This window comes from Pongo abelii, chromosome 3, assembly GCF_028885655.2.
Source record: "Pongo abelii isolate AG06213 chromosome 3, NHGRI_mPonAbe1-v2.0_pri, whole genome shotgun sequence".
In the NCBI taxonomy this organism is placed as follows: Eukaryota; Metazoa; Chordata; class Mammalia; order Primates; family Hominidae; genus Pongo; species Pongo abelii.
The window spans coordinates 38,428,942-38,453,097 of NC_071988.2; the positions used below are offsets into that span (position 1 = coordinate 38,428,942).

The 24,156-nt window shown below is 36.5% G+C and overlaps 1 protein-coding gene across 4 annotated transcripts in view; it reads left to right on the top strand.

Annotated features, from left to right (window-relative positions):
• Positions 1-24,156, top strand: part of KLHL5 (kelch like family member 5) — a 76,002-nt gene that overhangs the window by 37,534 nt on the left and 14,312 nt on the right. For all 4 annotated transcript variants that reach the window (XM_024246128.3, XM_024246127.3, XM_054553445.2 and 1 more), the window contains 4 exons: positions 2,611-2,823; positions 12,894-13,080; positions 19,571-19,795; positions 23,857-24,019. In XM_024246128.3, the coding sequence (XP_024101896.1) occupies positions 2,611-2,823; positions 12,894-13,080; positions 19,571-19,795; positions 23,857-24,019 (788 nt within the window). The remainder of the gene's footprint in view (positions 1-2,610; positions 2,824-12,893; positions 13,081-19,570; positions 19,796-23,856; positions 24,020-24,156) is intronic.

Here is a 24,156-nt window from a genome sequence, read left to right on the forward strand (position 1 = left end):
CAGAGACATGAAATTGAATTCTAATAACAATAAGTAATTTAGAGGCAGATTGTCTGATTTGAATTGTTGCTATGGGAACCAAATGACAATGTATAGCAAAATTCAATCTTCAATTTAAATAAATCCCTCCATAATTTCATTTGCTTAAAAACTATTCCAAAGGGGGAAAGGGCACAATGCTAGCAAGTGTTTGGTAGCATGATAGTTGTGTGTATTATAATATGGATTTAAAATATAAAGCATAATACCACGCCAGTGAGTTCAATCAGTGAATGGTGCATGGACTAGGGATGTTCACTGATCCTGCACGAATACAAGTGGTAAAAGATGAGGAGTCCTCCCCAGGATCCATGAATCTGGAAACCTGTTTTCTCATTCTGCCTGCCACTGAACATGACCTAGAGCAAGTCATGTAACCTCTAAAAAAGTCTTAAGACTGGTTGTATGATTACGACTATTTAATGTCATTTTGAATTTATGACACAAATAAAAACATTTAATTTTAAAACTTAAAATTGTCTTTCTCAATCTAGAAGACTTACAAAAAACATTGAGATCTGCTAAAGTAGCTGCTTCAAAACCAAATTAATACTTTTGAAAAATACTTTGTATTCAACCTTGAGTTCAGTAGTATTTCATAAGTTGTTGAAAAACTCAATTTTCACTTAATGTAAATTACACTAGAATGGAATGGGCATTATTCTGAAATAGATATATCAACAAATAATTCGTCAAGTGCATATTTACGTGATAGTCCTTTTGTTACTGATGAAATCCAATTAATGCCATTTGAAAGTATGGCATAGTTATACCAATGTATAAATCTGTCGATTATACTTTATATGTTAAAGGAATTGGAAATATATATTATTATTTCAGTTTCTTCACAGTCTCACCTAACATTTTATCATAAGTACCTTTCCATGTAGCTACGTGATCTTTGTCTTTGAAATTTTCAATGCTTATTTAATATACAGCTCCCTATAACTGAACATATAGGCTATTTCCCATTTTTTACCATTGTAAATAATAGTACAGAGAAGTATTGTTAGGTATTCAGCTTTGCTTTTTGCTTACAAATTATTTATTAAGGTTTAAATTACAAGTGGGATAACTGGGTTGAGAGTTTCAACATTTTTGTAGATCTTGCTAAGTGTTACCAAAATAATGTCAGTATGCAATTCAATAGAACCTTTTGCTTGAAGCCATTCTAGCATTGAAGTTTTATTAAAATATGTTTCTGAAAATGATAATCCATCATTTAAAATAGACTCATTTAGACATCCTTGAACAAATCATGATAAATTGAAGCAATTGAAATTCATTAATTATTCATGAATGGTTTCCCCTTTAGAACTTCTACTTGATAGGAATGTCAAGCTAATGTATATTTTAGATCAGTACCTCACTCAGGTTACCACAGGCTATATGGAAAATATAATTCTCATTTTAATATAGAAGATAGTTATTGATAGTCCTTATCTCTAGCTCTAATTTAAACAGCCTTAGCTTCTTTAGTAAACCTCTGCATGCTGAGACAGCGATAATACATCAGGAAATATGAGAAAAACATTAAGGGGCAATATGTGTCTAGTATTTGCATTTATATTACAACTATGTCAACTATCCATTCATTAAGACTTAAAACCTTTCAAATCAGATGGTATGTTTTCCTTCTCTCCAGATTATTTAGCGTAATAGCCTATCAAGGTCATCTCACACCTAAAGGCATTTTTATTTCCCATTTCAAATTATAGAGGATTTGATTCTAATGTGAGGCCAGGACTGAGTCATCTTCAGTCTAACATCCTGATCCCAGGGCATCATGGGTCACTACTTTTTTTTCCCACCTTTGGTCCTTTTTCCTATGAGACCAAAAGAGCTTTGTAAATAAATTATATTAGAAGAGATTAAAAATTTAAAAACAGACCCTTAGAAGAGATAAATAATTTAAAAACAGACCCTTAAAAGAGATTAAAAATTCGAAAACAGACCCAAAATCCTAGATGGTCTTATAAATATCATTAAAATGATCTTGAAGACCTATTTGACTGTAGTATAACTCTAAGAACAAATACTCATTCCAGGGATCTGAGAAGACGTCTGTGGTCTAGAATGATTCTGGGAAATGTAGCCACTCTGGAGGCCATTTCTCAGTAAGAGAAGTAACCAAGCTCTCTAGGTATTTGGCTCCACTGCTGGCCAAATTCTTCAGCACCCACAAATCCAAACCACAAATCCAACCACTTCTGGTGTTAAGAGTATCATACATCTCAGTGTCTAATTCATTTTTTCTCTCTTCCTTCAAAAGAATTGCCAAAAGTATTTCCTAACTTGAGTGAAGCAACACTTAAATGTCCCAGGTCCATTTTTTAAATGTAATAAGTGATATAACACTTTAATTCTACTTGTATATGTTTAACAACATAATTATAGTTTAATTTTTTTTTTCTCTGCTGTGTTTCTTTCCTAACAAGTAAGTATTATATTGTAAGGTCTAAAATATAAATTGTGTTTTGGTAGCTAATATAAAAAGCTTTTACTTCCTTCTAAGTAAATTGTGATGGTCAGAGCGAACAATATTGTTTATCTGCTATTTCTTCCCTCTAGGAGCATTTCATGGAAGTAATCAGAAACCAGGAATTTGTATTATTACCAGCCAGCGAAATTGCAAAGCTCTTGGCTAGTGATGACATGAACATTCCTAATGAGGAGACAATATTGAATGCACTTCTTACTTGGGTCCGTCATGATTTGGAACAGAGACGGAAAGATCTAAGTAAACTTTTGGCTTATATTAGGCTACCTCTTCTTGCACCACAGGTAATTAATAGGTACTCGTTTATAGGAATTTTTTTTTGCCTATTCTATCAAAGTAATTTTACATATATTCCTATGAAACGTGTAGGTGAAAAGATAGTGAGCTAACAAAATTCTGCTTATGCTTTCAGTCCAGAAGATCTGGCTACCTAAATTGCTTCAATTAAGTAACATTCTTTTTTTTTTTTTTTTTTTTTTTTTTTTTTGAGATGGAGTCTCACTTTGTTGCCCAGGCTGGAGTGCAGTGGCACGATCTCAGGTCACTGCAACCTCCGCTGCCCCAGTTCAAGTTATTCTCCTGCCTCAGCCTCCCAAATAACTGGGACTACAGGTGCGTGCCACCATGCCCGGCTAATTTTTGTACTTTTAGTAGAGATAGGGTTTCACCATATTGGCCAAGCTGGTCTCAAACTCCTGATTTCAGGTGATCTGCCTGCCTCGGCCTCCCAAAGTGCTGGGATTACAGGCGTGAGCCGCTGTGCCCGACCTCAATTAAGTAACATTCTTGATTTTGGGTTAGTAATTTAATTAACTCAGCTACAAACCTATCCTCCCAATTGGAGGAGAATTACTAAAACTGCTAATAAAAGGAGCACTGGACTCTTGAAACCAGAAAATTTAGATTAATTTCTTTGCCACATGTTTATTAAGTATCCACTAAATACTGGATTCTGGTGATATATAGATTAACAAGGTATATTAATAGTCAAAGCTCTGACATTTTAAAACTCTGTGACTTGGCATATTCACACAGCTGAGTTTCTTCATCTGTCAAGTAGAGATAACATCTTCCCTGACTACCTCACAGGATTATTATAAGGATCAGAAACATGCTCTGTGACATAAAATGTGCTGTGAATAAAAATATTATTTCAGAATTAAGAGATATCTGATTGGTATGTTCAAGGCAATTAGTCATAACATTTACATGCATAGTTTTCCCCTTTTTACAATTTTCACTGGAATATATAAAAATTTTCCCTGCATACTTTGCTGCCTATCTCAAGGCCTTGAATGGTGAAAGAGGTCTTGAAAGCAGAAAAAGAATGAGCTGTTACTGTTCAAGTTCAGACTTTCTTTTTCTTTTTTTAATTTAAAGTGTCACAAACGTTCTCTTATTTGCAGTTATCTTGAGCATAATGTATTATTTCCTGCTGTTGTGAGCACAAGTTACTGTTTGTTCTTTACAGAGACAGTAATCAATGTGGATGCTTTCTAAGACCTTCCTCTTCAGAAATAGAATATTGTATGAATACATAGAACTGAAACTGCCTGAGTTGATAATAATTCAGGAAAAGTAACATAATAAAATGTTTCTCTTGAAATCAGATTTTTAAAAGGGAGTTACATTTTTACTGCTACTTAGCAGATTTTTAAAAATTCTTTCTAGATGAAATCAAACCAAATTTGAAAAATCCTATTCGACTTTGGGAAGAATCTATGTCATTAAGTAACCTGACAATTGACTTCACTTCTGTAGTTTCAGATATTTATGATACTATATTTGCATGACTCTCATAGACCTTTAAAATGTCTCTTATCCAGGATACTGCTGATAATCCTAGCCATAAGTTCTTAGGGTTGAAAGGCATTTTGGAGATCATTTGTTCCAACACCTGTTGTACAAATGAAGTGACAGACCAAAAAAGTAAATCCATATGTTCAAAATTACAATATGATTGCATAAATTCCTCTCTTTCTGCATTGTAGTTTTATTTGGTTTTTGCTATTTGGCTAACATCACAGGGCTAATAAGAGGCAGAGGTAGGACTTGAACCCAAGTACAGTTCTGTGCCTTGTCCACTAAACCATTCTGCCTCTTGAGTGTACTGTGTGTAAAATTGCTGGGAGTGGCGGGGAGATGGTATCAGATGGAGGAAGAAATAGATTAAAAAATAAATCAGTGATTATAATGAGATGAAGACTGTGACAGATACATGAATGTGGCATTCTGAAAATAAAAGAAGTAGCCCACCAAAAAGAGGGGGTTTGACGAGAAGGCAGGGAGAATTTCTTACAGTGTTATTTGATCCACATTATGAATTAGCCATCCAAAAGCGGGGGCATGAAAACCAGGAGAAATAGGAGCCTGTACTTCATCATGAAGTCATAAGCAAATATATTGTGTTTTGGAATTTGAAGGTAGTTTGCATGGCTAGAGTGCAGAAATAAAAGGGGATAAAGTAAAGAGATGAGGCTGAAGAGGGGAATGGACCAGAACATGGAGAACCTCTAGTTATGCCAAGGAGTTTGAATTTTATCCTGAAAGCAACGAGGAAGCACTAAAGGATTTTTTAATAGGAATGGCATAATTATAATTTTATTTCAGAAAGATTACTATAACTGCATTGTGGAGAATGGATCTGAGGGGTCAAAGCCAAAAACCAATTAGGAAGGCTTTTGGAATTCAGACAAGTGAATTAGGCACACTGTGGCAGTGGATATAGACAGAAATTACCAGGCTCAAGAGCTATTTATGAGGTCAAATTGACAAAACTTAATGACTGAATGGTGAAGATATACAAAAAGAGGAATCGAGAATGACTCTGATTTGTGCAATTAGGTTAATTAAAAGGTGCCGGCAATTGAAACAAGGAATATAGAATGAAGAGCTAATTCAGGGGATGGGGAAGGAAGTTGAAGAATCATGTTCCCAAAGCTTCTTGGCACCTTTAATTCTTTTAGAGCCTAAGGACTCTGAAGTCCTTAGTCTTTTTTGAAAACTACTTCCTTAGATTGTTGAATCCAAAGGCAAGAGAATGACACTGGCCAAGGAGTACACAAGAGTGCTTGGGATGAACCCTAGGAAACACAGTATATAGTGGTTGTTCCCAAACCTGGCTAATTAACTGAGTGTTATTAAAAATTGATATCACACTTGAAAAAGGACGAAGTTTTATCATCATCCTTTGCTACAAAGAAGACAAGGAAGAAAAATCCAGTGGATTAGCCCAGTGGTTCTCAAAGTGTGATTCCTAACAGGAAGATCAGCACTACTTGGGAACTTCTTGGGAATACAAATTAGGCCTCACCCCACACCTACTGAATATGAAACTCTGGAGCTGGGGCCTAGCAAATGGTATTTTAATAAGTCTTCCAGTGGCTTTGATGCATCCTCAAGTTTGAGAACCATTATCCACCATAAGTTGTGGTGATGGGGGCCACATTGCCTTGTATAATTTAAACAAGTTACTTTACCTCTCAGAACATTTTTCTTTCCTACAGTGATAATACTGTGCTGCAGTATTGTGACATTTAGAGATATTGGCAGGGTTGATTTTTTTTTCATTGCCAAAAGTGAATGGCAAGATTGCAGAATTAGAGTTATCAAGTAATAAAGTTTTGAAGTGGACACTAAAATAATGAAGAAAATGTTGGATTGTATTCTGTATGTTTTATTTTAAGAGGTAGGAAAATATAACAATCATTAAATTGCCATATGCCAATCAAATAATAAATGACTAATATTTTAAAAATTGGGATTAGGTCTGTTTACCAAGAGAATTTATTTTTGTGAAATAGTTCCTTTTCCAATGATACCAACTAAATGAGATTTTATTCTACTCTGGTAATATGAAACATTCCACTTACCCTAGCTAGAAGGGATTCAACTTACATACAGTAATTTTATCATAGTGTCTCCAACAGTAGATTCTTAAAATAATATAGGAAATAATGCCTGTGATTGTAATCCTCTACCAGATGATCATTTTTGTGTGGCTTTTTTTTTTTTAGACCGAGTTTTGCTCCTTTTGCCCAGGCTGGAGTGCAGTGGTGCAGTCTCATCTCACTGCAACCTCTGCCTCCTGGGTTCAAGAGATTCTCCTGCCTCAGCCTTCCAAGTAGCTGGGATTAACAGGCACACGCCACCACGCCCAACTAATTCTGTATTTTTAGTAGAGATGGGGTTTCACCATGTTGGCCAGGCTGGTCTTGAACTCCTGACCTCAGGTGATCCACCCACCTTGGCCTCCCAAAATGCTGGGATTACAAACTTGAGCCACCATGCCAAACCTTTGTATGGCTTTTTAAAAAACTCTGAATAATCCAGAAGAGAAGTATTTATGGTCATTTTATTTTATATTTTGAGGCAGGGTCTCACTCTATTGCCCAGGCTGGAGTGCTGTGGTATGATCATGGCTCACTGCAGCCTCAACCTCCTAGGCCCAAGAGATCCTCCCACCTCAGCCTCCTGAGTAGCTGGAACTACAGACACACACCACCAACACCACCATGCCCAGCCAGTTTTTAAATTTTTTTTTTTTTTTTTTGAGACAGAGTCTCACTCTGTTGCACAGGCTGGAGTGCAGTGACACGATCTCTGCTCACTGCAACCTCCCATCTCCCAGGTTCAAGCGATTCTCGTACCTCAGCCTCCTCAGTAGCTGGGATTACAGGCGCATGCCACTACGCCTGGATAATTTTTGTATTTTTAGTAGAGACAGGGTTTTACCACGTTGGCCAGGCTAGTCTCGAACTCCTGACCTCGAGATCCACCCACCTCGGTCTCCCAAAGTGCTGGAATTACAGGTGTGAGCCACCGTGCCCAGCCAGTCTTTTAAATTTTTTTGTGGAGATAGGGTCTCACCATGTTGCCCTGAGTGGTCTTCAACTACTGGACTCAAGTGATCCTCCCACCTCAGCTTCTCAAAGTACTGTGATTGATTTTATTTGACTTTTGAAAGCATTCCAAACATTTCAATTTGATCAAATTTTAAACCATGTGTATAGAAATACTAGGACATATATATATTATTTAAAAGATTTTGACACCCAAATTGTGAATGTTTTCAGTGTTTAGCCTGAATTTATAAGTATCTGAGTCTCCACTATTCTGCTCTCTGTTTAGTATTGTTTTCTACAGAAAGTCGGAAATATAAAATGAGTCAGTATTTACCTTTAGCGTTCTTTTAGTTTACAAGGTATTGATACTAAAACAACTTTTTTTTTTTTTTTTTTTTTGGACAAGGTCTCACTCTGTCACCCAGGCTTGAGTGTAGTGGCACAATCATAGCTCACTGCAGCCTCAAACTCCTGGGCTCAAGTGATCCTCCCACCTCAGCCTCTCAAGTAGCTGAGACTACAGTCACTGTGCCCCATCACACATCTGACTAGTGTTGTTTTTTTTGTTTGTTTGTTTTGTAGAGACAGGGTCTCACTTTGTTGCCCAAGCTCTCTCAAACTCCTGGCCTCAAGCGATCCTTCCACCTAAGCCTCCCAATATGCTGGGATTATAGGCATGAGCCACCTCGCCCAGCCTCCAAAACATTTTTTTAACATCTATAGAGTTCATAAATTATTCACATTCTATTTGTGTTTGAGGGGACAGTTTTAGAGCAGTAGTCATAAGGTGAACAAATACGAGAGTCAGGATAAAAATTTACAAAATGAAAATTTATTCCTGTATTATGAATGCTTTCAGTTTAATAATTTGCTCTTCTTTTGTAGCAGAGAAGGCATTTAGTATTCACCAAAAATGCAGAGTTCATGAAAGCATATATTTTGTAGTTTTTCTCTCAGTGTCTTCTGAATAATTTTCTAAATGATATCTGGTTCCTCCCATTTGATTAATCTGATGCTTAGATTAATGGCTTTTTTTACTCAAATATAATTAATCCTACTTATTCATAATTTATAGATACTATATGTATATTAGGAAATATCCTTTGCTTCAAATTGCAGTTACTATTAAGTCTCCCAAGAGTTTACTTTCTACATTTTTTTCACATTTATTTTTTAGAAATGACTGAAGTAATTGTATATAATAGAATTAACATAAACATTAAAATTAACCTTAATGAGCCAACTTTATGCATATTCACTAATGGTTTCTGTGACAAGTATAACTAGGTTTTGCATGCATAGAAAAAAATGTGGAGTAATTAATACCAAAATGTATATTCTGGTGTAGGTCAGGGGACTTAGGTCTTAATTTGGCTTTTTTGCCTTTGGTATGCAGTGCTAGTTTCCAAATGCCACCAACTTTTTTATAGTGACTCTTTTTAGAGACTGTTTCTCTCTTCCTCTATAAAAACATGAACATATAATCAACATCATTAGTCACTAGGAAAATGCAAAATAAAACCACATTTTCCACCTTCCCAAATGGCTAAAATAGAGACAAACTAACAATTGGTGAGGATGTGCAAAAACAGGAACCCTTGTACAGTGCTGGTGGGAATGTAAGACGGGGCTGCCACTTTAGAAAACAGTTTGGTTGTTTCTTAAAAAGTTAAACATAAATTTGCCATATGCCCCAGCAGTTCTACTCCTAGGTAATAATTACCCAAGAGAAATATATCCACACAAAGACTTGGACATAAACGTTCTTGGCAGCTTTATTCATAATAGCTTGAAACTGGAAGCAACCTAAGGAGTAGCCCAACGGTGGAATATTACTCAACAGTAAAAATAAATGAAGCACTGATACGAGGAGCTACAGCAGGGACAAGTCTCAAAAGTATGCTAAGGGAAAGAAGCAAGACAACAGAGTCTCCATATTGTATGATTCTCTGTATGTGAAATGTCCAGCAAAAGCAAATCTGTAGAGACAGATTAGTGCTTGGGACAGAAGACGGGAATGAGGATCAACAGTAAATGGGCATGTGGGATCTAATTGAGGTGATGAAAATGTTTCAAAACTGTTTTATGGTAATGATTCCACAACTTGGTAATTTACTATAAATCATTGAATTGTGTACTTTGAATGGATAAATTAGGACACATAAAATATGCCCCAGTAAAATTGTAAAGAAATATATTGTCAGATACAACCCACAGTGTATCAAAAAGATACACTCTGGCCAGAAAGGTCTTTTTCCAGGAATACTAAAATGATTATTAAGAAATCTATGAAGGGGCGAGGCATGGTGGCTCATGCCTGTGATCCCAGCACTGTGGGAGGCCAAGGTGGGAGGATCACTTGAGGTCAGGAGCTCAAGACCAGCCTAGCCAACATGATGAAACCCTGTCTCTACTAAAAATACAAAAATTGGCTGGATGTGGTGGTGCATGCCTGTAATCCCAGCTACTCAGGAGGCTGAGGCAGGAGAATTGCCTGAACCTGGGAGGCAGAGGTTGCAGTGAGCTGAGATTGCGCCACTGCACTCCAGCCTGGGTGACAGAGAGACTTCCCGTCTCAAAAAAAAAAAAAATCTATGAAAGTCTGTATTATCTTTATTGAATATAATAAAAATAGATGACTAAATGTTACAGCAACTATTATCCTAAATAATGAAACACTAAAACCATATCAATTCAAACCAGAAACAAGATACTCTGTATCAGCCTAATTATTTAATATTCTTTAGAAGGCTTTAGCAATTGCAATAATAAAATAATTAGCATACACATTAGAAAAAGATATTCAACTATCCCTATTTGGTGACAATTATGATTATTTGCATAACATAGAGTTTAATAAGGGAATTTGGTAAAGTAATAGGTTAATACAAGTGTAATCAGTAGGTTTTCTCTCCTGCAAAACATACATGAAATAAACTTTTAAAACCCATTCCCAATAGCAATGAAAATAATAAAATATATAGGAAATATATAATCAAGAAAGGTATAATGTGTAAAAAGCTATAGAACAAATGGAAAGGCTTCATGAACAGAAAGACTTAATATAAAAATGTCAGTTCTCCAAAAATTAAGAAAATTAATAAATTTAATTAATAAATACATTTAAGTTCTTATTAGAATTCCAAAAGAATCAGGATAAAAAGAACTGGATAAATTTGTCTTAAGTTTACATGAAAAATAAAGGCACAAAAATATCGAAGGAAGCTATGAAAGGTTAACAGCGAGGGAAAACTTAAAAATATTGGGTATCAGAATATGCTATAAAGACACTGTAATATACTATTTAGAAATAGGAATAGACAAATAGATCGATAGAACAGAATAAAGAATAAAAAAAACAAACCTCATATACTTTGAGATCTATTTATGAGAATGTAGTATGGCCAAGATTCAGTTCAGCTGGAAATGGAGGGAGTTATTTAATAAGTGGTACAGAACTGGCTATTGATCTTAAAGAAAATAAAAATGCTCCTCCACTCATACTCTATTTAAACATTAATTTCAAAAAAATGAATTTCACATGGATCAGTGGCCTAAATGAAAGAAAGCAATAAAATCTTGCCAGATAATCCAGGAGACTACATCTACAAACTGAAGCAAAAAGACAAGACTTTGTAACCAGGACTATGAAAAGAAAGACACATATTTGATGACTTAAACATGAAAAATTATTTGAATGGCAAAAGTATTATGAAACAACCTTAATAGACAAATGATTAAAAATCTAGAAAAATACAATTGAAAAATAAAGGATTAGTGTGTGTATTATAAGGAACTCTTAAAATTTTTAATCAAAAGATAGTAGAAAAGAGGCAGATAAAGGAAGAAAAAAGTACAAATGGTCAAAATATTTTAAAATGCTTATATTCACTTATCAGGAAAATTCAGATTAAAGGGAAAATGTAATATCATTAACAAAAAGAGCTAAAACACTTATTCCTGGCAGGAATGTTGTGCTCTTGTGCTCTTATACATGGCTGTAATGGAATGTGAGCCACTTTGCTATACATGGCTATATATATGGCTATATATATATGGCTCTCTCTATATATATACATGGCGCTATATATATATACATATTTTATATATATATACACATATATATACACACTTTTTTTATATATATATATATATAAAAAATGGAATGTGAGCCACTTTGCTATACATGGCTATAATGGAATGTGAGCCACTTTGGAAAATAATCTGACAACATCGATCATACACATAGACACACACAGATACACATATATGTGCACACACATGCATACATACATACATACATATATACTTTGACCCACCTAGAGTCAATTCAGTTCTTACAAATCTATCCTATAAAGGTAAAAATTAATACATAAGGACTTCTGTACTGGACTTGTTTTTAGTAGCAGAAAAAAGTATGCTTACATATACACGTGTATATATACATATATATACATATGTATATATGTATGTACATACTGAAACAAAATTAATGTCTGTAATAAGGAAATGGCTAAAAAATTAGCATGTCTATATACTATGGAGTATTATTCAGTTATTAAAAAGAATAAATCAGAACTATACCTTTTCAGAAGACCTGGAGGAATTTTCTTGAGATAATGTTGAGTAAAGATGGTAAGATGCAGCAAAGTATATAATAAAACAATTAGTAAAAGAAAAAACTGTAAAAAGTTTACATATATTTATATATGTTATACATATAAATGTATGAGAATTATGTCAGCAGAGGATTGCATAAATATGAAAGGCTGCACACCAGGTTGTTTATAAGGCAGGGAAGAATTGCAGGATGGGGAGGGGCAATGTAGAACCAAGCACAAAAGGAAAAGATTTTTAATTTTTTTTGTTTTATTTAATTTCCAATGTGATCAATTTTCATTTTATTTTTTAAAAGACAAGGTGTAATCATATTTGTACTAAACATATAAAAATTGTATTTGTGTTATATAAATATATAAAGCTGGATTCAGTGACACAAAAGGGATTTTAATGTTTTTAGACCAATCACTGTTTGGAGTTCTTTTCCCCTTGAGAAATTGGTAACTTTTGTTTTTGCAGTTGTTAGTTGAACATTGTTTAGCAAAATTAAGTGAACGCAGCATAATTAGTCACCTCCCACTTATAATTATTCTTCCATTAGAATTATTTCTGATTTCAATAGTAAAATTATTTATTTTAGAAAATCTGGAAATTATAGAAAAGTAGTAAAAAAAAACTTTATTTAAAAAGCACCAGTATTCCTACTACCCAGAGATAAGCACTACAGTACTAAGATTTTAGAGTATACCATTTATGCTACTCGTGTTTTGTTTTTCAATGAAATTTAAAATGTAAATCTTGTAAATGTTGCATATTTTAGTTAAAAATATGTGCCTATGTTTGAATTTTTAAAAAATATGTAAAATCCATTTGAGAACTATGTCATTTTTTTCTGTAAACCCTACCATTTTCTTAGTCATTCAGTATACATACCCACTATTCTTTTCTAGTTCCTGGCAGACATGGAAAATAACGCACTTTTTCGGGATGATATAGAATGTCAGAAACTCATTATGGAAGCAATGAAGTACCATTTATTACCAGAGAGACGACCCATGTTACAAAGTCCTCGGACAAAACCTAGGAAGTCAACTGTTGGTACATTATTTGCAGTTGGGGGAATGGACTCAACAAAAGGTATCAAATAATCTTTTATTTGGGGGAGGGAGGACCAGAGAAAAAGATATTTTAATAAGTATATATATGGCCAAAGAACTCTTTGGAGAAATGGCTGGCTGCAGGACAGGGGCAGAAAAAGTACCAGATAATTGTGTAACATCCTCTAGGCCAGAAAATAAGGAAGTGCTCAAAGAATGATGGAGATAGGTCAAAAGACACAGGAAACAGCTTGTAGGGGCTACTACTGTCCAAATCTGGGATAATTTAGCATCAAAATAAATAATAGTAAAAGATTATAACCTATGAAATCAGAAAGTTTCCATGGTTCCACACCTATACAAATAAACAAGGGAGAAAGGAAAGCTCTTCCTTACAGAAGAATGCCAACGAATGACTATAGAAGGAAAGATGAGATTACAAAAGTTACCATTTAGTAACCACCAATAACCAATTCGATCAAGAATTATCAGCGGATGCTGAGACCTAGTGGGAGAAGTTTGAGAACAAGATACTTAGTCTAAAAGTGTCTCTCAGCCACATGTTTACTAGTTACAAAGAGTAAAATAGTATATTTACAGTAGAAAAACCTGGCACACAGCACTTAAGCAAATGATCAAAGATAATGTTGACAGAAATCAGACTAAGCAGCAGCATTGTGCAAGATAGGTTGCTGCGGAGAACTCAGCCGCCCATCTATGCCGTCCTTGCCAAGAGCATATAACCTGAATCTAATCATGAGGAGGAAACAAATGTAAGTTGAGAGACAGTCTACAAAATAACTTACCTGTCTATAGTATTGAAAAATGTCAGTGTCATGAAATATAAAAAAGATTCAGAAATTGTTCCAGATTATAGGAGACTAAAGAGACATGTTATAGGAGACTAAAGAGACATGACAGCTATTATAATGCATCTTCTTGGATTTTCTTTTGCTGTAAAGGACATAACTGAGACAAATGACAAAATCCAAACAAGGTCTGTAGATTAGATAATAACATTGTATAAATGTTAATTTCAGGCCGGCTACTGTGGCTCACGCCTGTAATCTTAGCACTTTGGGAGGCCGAGGTGGGTGGATTGCTTAAGGTCAAGAGTTTAAGACCAGCATGGGCAATATGGTGAAACCCCATCTCTACCAAAAATACAAAAAAATTAGCCCGACATGGTGGCGCATGCCTGTAGTCCCAGCTACTCATGGGAGGCTGAGGCAGGAGGATCACATGAGTCCAGGAAACAGCGGTTGCAGTGAGCCAAGATTGCACCACTGCACTCCAGCCTGGGTGACAGAGCAAGACTCTGTCTCAAAAAAAAAAAAAAAAAAAAAAAAAAGTTAATTTCCAGATTTTGATTATTGCATTTTGGTCTTTTTTTTTTTTTTTTTCTTCTGTAACCTCTGCCTCCCGGGTTTAAACAATTCTCCTGCCTCAGCCTCCCAAGTAGCTGGGACTACAGGCGCGTGCCACCACGCCCAGCTAATTTTTGTATTTTTTTTTAATTATACTTTAAGTTTTAGGGTACATGTGCACAATGTGCAGGTTAGTTACATATGTATATACATGTGCCATGCTGGTGTGCTGCCCCCATTAACTCATCATTTAGCATTAGGTGTATTTTGGTCTTATCAGATAATTTCTCATTTTGAGGAAGATACACTGAGTATTAGGGGTATAATGCCATCATTTCTGCAAGTTACTGTTTTTTTGTTTTGAGATAGAGTCTTGTTCTGTCACCCAGGCTGAAGTACAGTGATGCTACCTCAGCTCACTGCAACCTCTGCCTCCCAGGTTCAAACAATTCTCCTGCCTCAGCCTCCTGAGCAGCTGGGACTACAGGCACATGCCACCACACATGCCTGACTAACTTTTGTATTTTTAGTAGAGATGGGGTTTCACCATATTGGCCAGGCTGGTCTCAAACTCCTGACCTCAAGTGATCCGTCTGCCTCAACCTCCCAAAATGCTGGGATTACAGCTATGAACCAGCGCACCGGGCCACAACTTTTTTTTTTGAGACGGAGTCTCGCTCTGTCACCCAGGGTGGAGTGCAGTGGCACTATCTCGGCTCACTGCAAGCTCCGCCTCCTGGGTTCACACCATTCTCCTGCCTCAGCCTCCCGAGTAGCTGGGACTACAGGCACCTGCCACCACACCCTGCTAACTTTTTTGTACTTTTAATAGAGACGGGGTTTCACCATGTCAGCCAGGATGGTCTTGATCTCCTGACCTCGTGATCTGCCCTCCTCGGCCTTCCAAAGTGCTGGGATTACAGGCATGAGCCACAGTGCCCAGCCACAACTTACTCTTAAAACAGTTCAGGAAAAAAAAAAAAATACCTACATAGCAAATACAGTAAAAAGTAAACATTTGGGAAATCTGGGTCAAAGGTATCTTAAGAATTCTTTGTACCACTCTCACAAGTTATTATTAATATTAAAAATAGGCTGGGATTATGCCTGTAATCCCTGCACTTTGGGAGGCCGAGGCGGGTGGATCACTTGAGGTCGGGAGGTTGAGACCAGCCTGGCAAACATGGTGAAACCCCATCTCTACTAAAAAATACCAAAAAAAATTAGCCAGGCATGGCTTGAACCGCTTGAACCCGGGAGGCGGAGGTTGCAGTGAGCTGAAATCGTACCACTGTACCCCAGCCTGGGCAACAGAGCAAGAGTCTGTCTCAAAAAAATAATAATAATTAAAAATAATAGCAATAAACACTATTCACAGTGCCTACAGGGTGCCAGTATTATGCTAGAAGCTTTCTGTGTATTATCCCTCAATATGCATTGATCTCCCCTTTCTTTGAACTCCTAGTACTAGCAGTCTGCAATCTCCTGACAATCTCTCTCTGACTTCTGGCTACCTCTCTGATGTCAGCTCATTCTATTAATACTTCTTCCGTTACTGATGCTTTTATTTCAACCCCATTGGCCTTTTCATTCATCTAACAGGCCAAACATTTTATCCATATCCAGGATATTGCTTTAGCTGATGCTCTCACTGGCATGCTCTGCCCCCGGATATTGAAATGCCTAGCAGAAATTATTCACTCAAATCTCTTAAATGTCAGCTTACCAAGGAGGCCTTCCATGACCATTCAATAGCAACCCCCGACTACCACTTTCTAACCCGAATAACATATAACATAGTGCTATTTATTTGTAGATGCTTAAGTTTTAGATATAGGTCTGATGACTGCATGGTACAGAAATAAATAACTTAAGATAACTGATTAGGGTTACAGTATAAATATTTCAACATTGGAAAAGATTTTCCATTGTTCAGATAATCTGCAGATACTTATTAAGTATCATCTGTGTACCTGGAACTGGTGCTAGCTTTTGTAGTCATTACTAGCACTCTTCTCCCTCTATCTTTTTCTCCCCTTTTCAAGGCTTTAACTATTATCTCTATATTTATGTATAATACCCTCACTTTGATTTTATTCTCATATTTCCAACTTGTATAAAATATCTACTTGATGCTCAGCTTTTAACTCAAACTTGGTACATGGTACATGGCAAGGAAAATGCGTATCTGTCTATTCAGCTTTCTGGGAGATGAGTTCCTGCTTCCCATCAAGGCTCATACATACAGTGGAAAATTCCCCAAGCTTGGGAAGGGGACTAGATACTAAGCACCCAAAGTAAACAATTCTCATTCTCTCTCTGTCTCTCTGGAACCTTAAATTCTGACAGTCATCAGGTCTTTATTCAAATGGGCCTTATATCTAATTCTTCCAGATTTCTGCTGCCATCCTTCTAATTCCAGTTAGCCTTCTGTCAGCCTACATATTTTGGTCATGTTAATTTAGAGGGAATAGCATTCATTATGTTGTTAATATATGGAAGGCATTATGCTAAGCACTTAGCCTATATTATTTCATCTTCTTAACAGTTCTCTTTTATATATAGGGAAACTAAGACTTGGAGAACTTAAGCAACTTTCCAAAGATTACACAACTAGTTAGTGATAAGATCAAGATTCAAACAGGCATTTTGGCTTTGGAGATGATACTCTACTCCATTAACTCTTCAGTGAACATGCCATTATTCTGCTCAAAAACTCCAGCAGTCTATTTCCTACCACATAAGATGCAAATGCCTCATTTAAGACTTTCTCTAATCTGGCCCTTCTGTTTGACCAACTTTATTTCTGAGTTTTTTTTAATGATTAAATACTCTGACCTATCCTGTTCAAGCTATCTGCCTGGCCCTAATTTATCTTATTTCCCATCTTTATAATAAAGAGCAGTTTGCCTTAGTCAGATGGTAGTCTGACCATTGGACTCTTGGTCCCTTCATATATCTGTTTAGTATAGGGCCAAACAAATCAGCTAATACGGGCTCCAAATAGCCACTATGAAAATGTTAGAGTATATTTGTTCTTACTTTTATAAAAGGTTAATTATTTGGTATAAATTAGGGAAGTCCCAAGCATTTACGTAAAATTTTACAATTATTAGGATTTTGTTAATTTTGGATATTCGGAATATATATATATATACCTGAGACTATGTTTTAATATTTTTGTTTGAAATTAGCAAAATAACTTTTAGTTACCAATTCATATGAATATGATACTGCTTAGTAAACTAGATCTAAAAGAAATAACTTAAAATTAAAAAGAAAAGTATTCCCTAAATGTATTTGTGAAGAAAGATATTAGCTTTTTATTTGTTGGAGGGAATTTTCTAATTTGATTTGATTTATTTGATGGAAGGAATAATATTTTAAGATCAAATTTAGAGTAATTAAATATACTATTACTATGTATGTTACTATTATAATGTAAGCATATGAGTAAAAAACCTCACTATAGCTAGAAACTATAAAGAAAAAGTATTCAAACATATTTTTCAACAGCTGTACTAAGTATAAGGGACTCTATTTGGTGCTGTAAAAAATACAGAGGTGAAGGCCAGGCAAAATGGCTCATGCCTGTAATCCTAGCACTTTGGGAGGCCGAGGCGGGAGGATCACTTGAGGCCAGGAGTTCGAGACCAGCCTGGCCAATACAGCAAAACCCTGTTTCTACTAAAAATACAAAATATTAGTTGGGAGTGGTGGTGCATACCTGTAATCCCAGTTTGGGAGGCTGAGGCACAAGAATTGCTTGAACTTGGGAAGTGGAGGTTGTGGTGAGCCGAGATCACACCACTGCACTCCAGCTTGGGTGATAAAGCAACACTCTGTCTCAAAAAAAAAAAAAAAAAAATATATATATATATATATATATATATGTATGTATGCGGAGGTAGAAAAAGACTTGTCTATCCCAAATAATTTAGAATTCTGTAGGGTAAATAAAAAATAATAAAAACTATAACATGAGAAAATCTATATGTATAACAAAACTATTTCTAAATTTTAGGAAATTATCAATAATACTAGTGCTCTGATGACCAAATTATAACAAATACTTTAGAATAAGTGTTAGTCATGATTATAATTCTATAAGGCTAGCACGGCTTACATGATGTATTAGAAGCTTAGAAGGGAGAAGTGGATTCTAGATGAACTCTTCACAACTGGGGGTTGGGTTTTTTTAGAGGGCTTTTGTTTTTTTGTTTTTTTAAACATCCGCTCATCTTAACTCATAAAGAGATCAAAGGAGTCCTGGAATCTTCCAATTCTTAAAAAAAAAAAAAAAAGAAAAGAAAAACATAGATGCCTTCAGGCAGCAACTTCCTGAACTTCCTACCATCATAGTTCCCAAAGTACCTGATCTGTACTTACCCCTGTCCTTGCTTATTGCAATAGAATATGTTCCCCTCCTCCCATGAAAGACAGCTCTTCTGCCTATGCCCTGGATACTGTGCTTTCCTGCCTCGCCACGAACCATAATGAACACGGTTCATTATGTTCGTTATGATCCCTTTCATCTCCTGTATTTTTAGCTGCTTTCCTCTCAACCAGATGCTTTTCATTCACATTTAAGCAAACTCTGAGTTTTCAAATTTTCAAAGCAAAACAAAACCTTCCTCAACTCTTCTAGTAATTTCTATCTCTCCTTACTTTGATAGCCAGACTTCTCAGAAGAATCTTCTATGCTCACTGTGTTTCTTCATCTCCCAGTCACGTCTCAACCACTCAATAAGGAACCTCCATGACCTCTGTGTGGCTAAATCCAATAATACTTCTTAGTCTTCATCTTATTTGATCCTTTCAGTAGGATACTTTTAGCAGACCTACTGCTATAAACTTTCTTCCTTTGGCTTCCATGACACTTAACGCCCCTGCTTTTTTTTTCCCCCACTTCTGGGTGTTGTTTCTCACGCTCCTTTGACAGATAATCGTTGTCCATTTGACCTTTTCTTACTGGGGCCTGTGTATGCCCTGGAGAATAGTAGGAGATGAGAACACAGAGGAAGGCAGAGGCTAGATCATGCAGGACCTTCATGAAATATATTCTCAATGCTAATAAGATTATATTTTTGTGTCTGTGATTTCATAAAATTACCAATCATGGTATAATTTTTATTTACATAACTTCTATATATTACTATGAAGGAGCAACAAGCATTGAAAAGTATGATCTCCGTACAAATATGTGGACTCCAGTAGCAAATATGAATGGGAGGAGGCTACAGTTCGGTGTTGCAGTGCTAGATGACAAACTGTATGTGGTTGGAGGAAGAGATGGACTGAAGACTTTGAATACTGTAGAGTGCTACAACCCCAAAACAAAAACTTGGAGTGTGATGCCACCTATGTCCACACATAGACATGGCCTTGGTAAGTACAACTATGCAGATTCACTCAAAATATCACATAGCTCCCGTGGCACATTTACATTCTGAACCAGGCAGAGGACCGGTGTGGCAGCCACTGCGTCAGCAGCAGTCACCAAGCATTCCTCACATACTGCAATAAAGAATTTGGTAGGTCATCATAAAAGATGAGGCTGGATGCAGTGGCTCACGCCTATAATCCCAGCAATTTGGGAGGCCAAAGCAGGAGGATTGCTTGAGCCTAGGAGTTCAAGACCATCCTGGGCAACATAGGAAAAAACAGTCTCTACAAAAAATTTAAAAATTAGCTGGGAAATTTTTTTATTTTTTTTTAACTAAAAAATTAGGTGGCTTGGGCCTATAATCCCAGCTACTCAGAAGGCTGAGGAGGGAGAATCATTTGAGCCTGGGAGGTCAAGACTGCAGTGAGCTGTGATCGTGCCACTGTACTCCAGCCTGGCAAAACATCTATCTCAAAAAAAAAAAAAAAAAAAAAGGATCAATACCAGTGAAGGTATGGTTGAGTTTAGATAGTATGGTTTATACAATACTCAATTTCTTAATACCACCAGAGTAGAGGCTTCCCCCAGATAACAATAGACAGTAATGAAAACTCTCTAGGGATAAAGATTGAAATGGGTATGGTGGTGGGTACAGTAAAAGATCAAAGAGACATAGATTTCCACTAGTTGTAATTAGTTGTGAGTGAAAGAAGATCTTAAGTTTGAAGTTTGATAAGGAAATAAAACCAGAGGGTTAAGGCAAAGACACAAAGAAGGAGCTTAAAATTAACTATATGAAATTTAACACAGTAAACTTGTAAAACATTACTCTTGAGTCCATAAAATCAACTATTATATAGGCACAGACTGGGAAAATGTGAGTTAAGCATGAATGAGACTTAGAAATTTGGGTTGACCATAAAATCCAGGGTAAATAGAGTAAGTTAACTGCGTGCTTCCCCTCCCCTACCATGGGGAAGAAAATGTAATTCTAACACAGGCTAAATCCTTATAGATATAGTACATAGAATGTGATTGCTCATAGTCCAGCTGTTTTGTACAAATGACATTGTGCATTGAATACTGTCATTAGTTCTAGGTGCCATACAAAAGACTTTATTGAACTGCAGCAAGTTGAAAGGAAAATGATCACATAGCTCAAAACTGTCTTCTTTAAGCCCTAATTTAAAATTTTTGTGTCACTCAAAGCAGCAGTGTTCTTATTAAGTTACCTTATAATTAAATAACCGTTACAAATTTCAACTTACGAAATAAACTTTTTTTTTTTTGAGACGGCGTCTCGTTCTGTTACCAGGCTGAAGTGCAGCGGCACAATCTCGGCTCACTGCAACTTCCACTTCCCAGGTTCAAGTGATTCCCCTGCCTCAGCCTCCCTAGTAGCTGGGACTACAGGCGCGCGCCACCACGCCCAGCTAATTTTTGTATTTCCAGTAGAGACGGGTTTCACCATGTTGGCCAGGATGGTCTCAATCTCTTGACCTCGTAATCTACCCACCTCAGCCTCCCAAAGTGCTGGGATTACAGGCATGAGCCACCACGCCTGGCCTAAAATAAACTTTTATTTAAGAAACATTCCTTTTATCTCTTCATATGTGGTAATTATATGAAAATTTCATTAAAAAAAGGAGTTCTGCTAAATTTTTTTTTTTTTTTTTTGAGACAGGTTCTTGCTCTGTCACCTAGGCTGGAATGCAGTGGTACGTTTTTGGCTCACTGCAACCTCTTCCTTCTGGGCTAAAGCAGTCCTCCCACCTCAGCCTCTCTAGTAGCTAGGACTATAGGCACGCACCATCGCACCTGGCTAATTTTTTTATTTTTGGTGGAGACAGGGTTTCACTATGTTGCCCAGGCTGGTCTCAAACTCCTGGGCTCAAGCAATCTGCCTGCCTCAGCCTCTCAAAGTGCTAGGATTACACTTGTGAGCCACTGCACCAGGCTTAAAATTCATTTTCAAAGTCATTTTTTAATGGGTTGAATTAGGTGAACCCCTTAAGTTTTCTGCCCCCTTTGACATATTATGCATTACATATATATGTATATATGTAAAATTAGAGAGATATACATATATCATAAACATGTATATACAATATGTGTATATGTTATAGATGTATATTTTAATGTGTATTTATATTTTATGTTTATACATATATACACATAAAAATGTGTATATGCACATATATACATATAAATAACAGGTATACATATTTATATACACATATACGTGTGTATATATGCATACGCACACACACACACACACATATAAAATCTCCAAAAGCTAGTACTGGTGGGGTACAATATATAACATATGAGTGGAACAATCTGTTGATTTGGGTCATGCATGAATGATGAGTATTTTTCTTATCTGGCTGTGATTTCACAAATTAAAATATATCTGTAATACAGGGGTTCTTTTGGCCCCCAGGTGACACATATTTTATCTCACCTGGCCATGATCATGTCGCACCTCTTCTCAAATCCCTGTACCTCAAAGCCATCATGGAGACCGTTCTCCATCTCATTCAGAATAAGATCCAAAGTCCTTACAAGAGATAAGATCAGAGTCCTTATCTGCAGTCTCTGACTGTCCTGCATGATCTGGCTCCACACTCGCCCTCATCTCTTACATTTTCCCCCTCACTCACACTGCCTAGCCAGACTGGCCACTTTGTTGTCCCTTAGACACAGTGAGCATACCTCAGGACCTTTGCATGTGCCGTTTCCTCTGCCTCACCTTCTCTTTCCCCAGCTATCTCCAAATCTGGTTTCCCAGCTTCATTCACATTCCTGCTTAAATGTTACCTTATCAGAAAGGTCTCCCCTGACCCTCTCTATCCTTTTACTCTGCACCACTTTTTAAATTAGCACTTGTTATTACCCAAAATATATTTTATGTCAATTTCCTGACTATAAGATTTATGAGGGCACAGCTCTTACCCGTTATATTCTGTTGAGTGCCCGGTACTTAGTAGACATGCAGTAGATATTTGTTGAATAAATTAACAAATGAGTCTAGCTCAGCTCCCTGCTGATGAATCATACCAATAGATTATGGTATCAAATTAACTATAGTAAAATCTCATGAATTTGAATTAATAGGGAGGAAGGTATAAAAATACTTTTCCAAATATATCTTAAATCCAAATTGTTGAAAAATGTTTTAAATAGTAGCAGTGTATGCATCTGGTCTGTTTAAAAATAATTTTCCACTGTTGTACCTAAAAATATTGCCTCTAAAACTTTTAATTTTTTTGAGAGACAGGGTCTCACTCTGTCATCCAGGCTGGAGGTGTGATCATAGCTCAATGCAACCTGAAACTCCTGAGTTCAGGGGATCTTTCACCTTAGCTAGGACTATAGGTGATGCCACCACGCCTGGCTAATTAAAAAAAAAAAAATTTTTGTAGAGATGGCACTCTTGTTGTGTTGCCCAGGCTGATCTCAGAAGAGATCCTTCCACCTTGGCCTCTCAGAGCTCTGGGATTACAGGCTTGAGCCACCGTGCCCAGCCTCTAGAACTTTTTTCTTTTTTTTTTTTTTTTTTTTTTGAGATGGAGTCTCACTCTGTTGCCCAGGCTGGAGTGCAGCAGCATGGTCTTGGCTCACTGCAACCTCTGCCCCCAAGGCTCAAGTGATCCTCCTGCCTCAGCCTCCCAAGTAGCTGGGATTACAGGCGCCCACCACCATGCCTGGCTAATTTTTGTATTTTTAGTAGAGAAGGGGTTTTGCCATATTGGCCAGGCTGGTCTCGAACTCCTGACCTCAAGTGATCCTCCCACCTCGGACTCCTGAGATTACAGGCATGAGCCACCATGCCCGGCCAGTCTCTAGAACTTTTAAAACCAGAACAACCGTGCTATTTCAACCCCACCCACCCAACCACCAACCTACTAAGAATAGTGAGGAGGACCCTTGTCTGCATCATAAATGTTTACTCAGTTCAATTTGTATGTTTAAGGCTTATTGTACTTATACTTCAATTAAAATGTGATTTTTAAGACAGCAGCCAATCTGAAGTCGTTAATTGTTTCCTGTCTCCTCATAGGTGTGGCTGTACTGGAAGGTCCCATGTATGCCGTAGGAGGACATGATGGCTGGAGCTATCTGAACACAGTGGAAAGATGGGACCCTCAGGCTCGCCAGTGGAATTTTGTTGCCACTATGTCTACCCCTAGGAGTACAGTAGGTGTGGCAGTACTAAGTGGAAAGTAAGGAAATATTTAAAGTTCCATTTAAAATGCAATACACCAAATTTATTAAGCTATATCATTTCTAATTTAAAGATATACATAAATACAGTGATTTGAAGAAACTTTTAAGACAATGTCTTTTTCTATAATAGTCG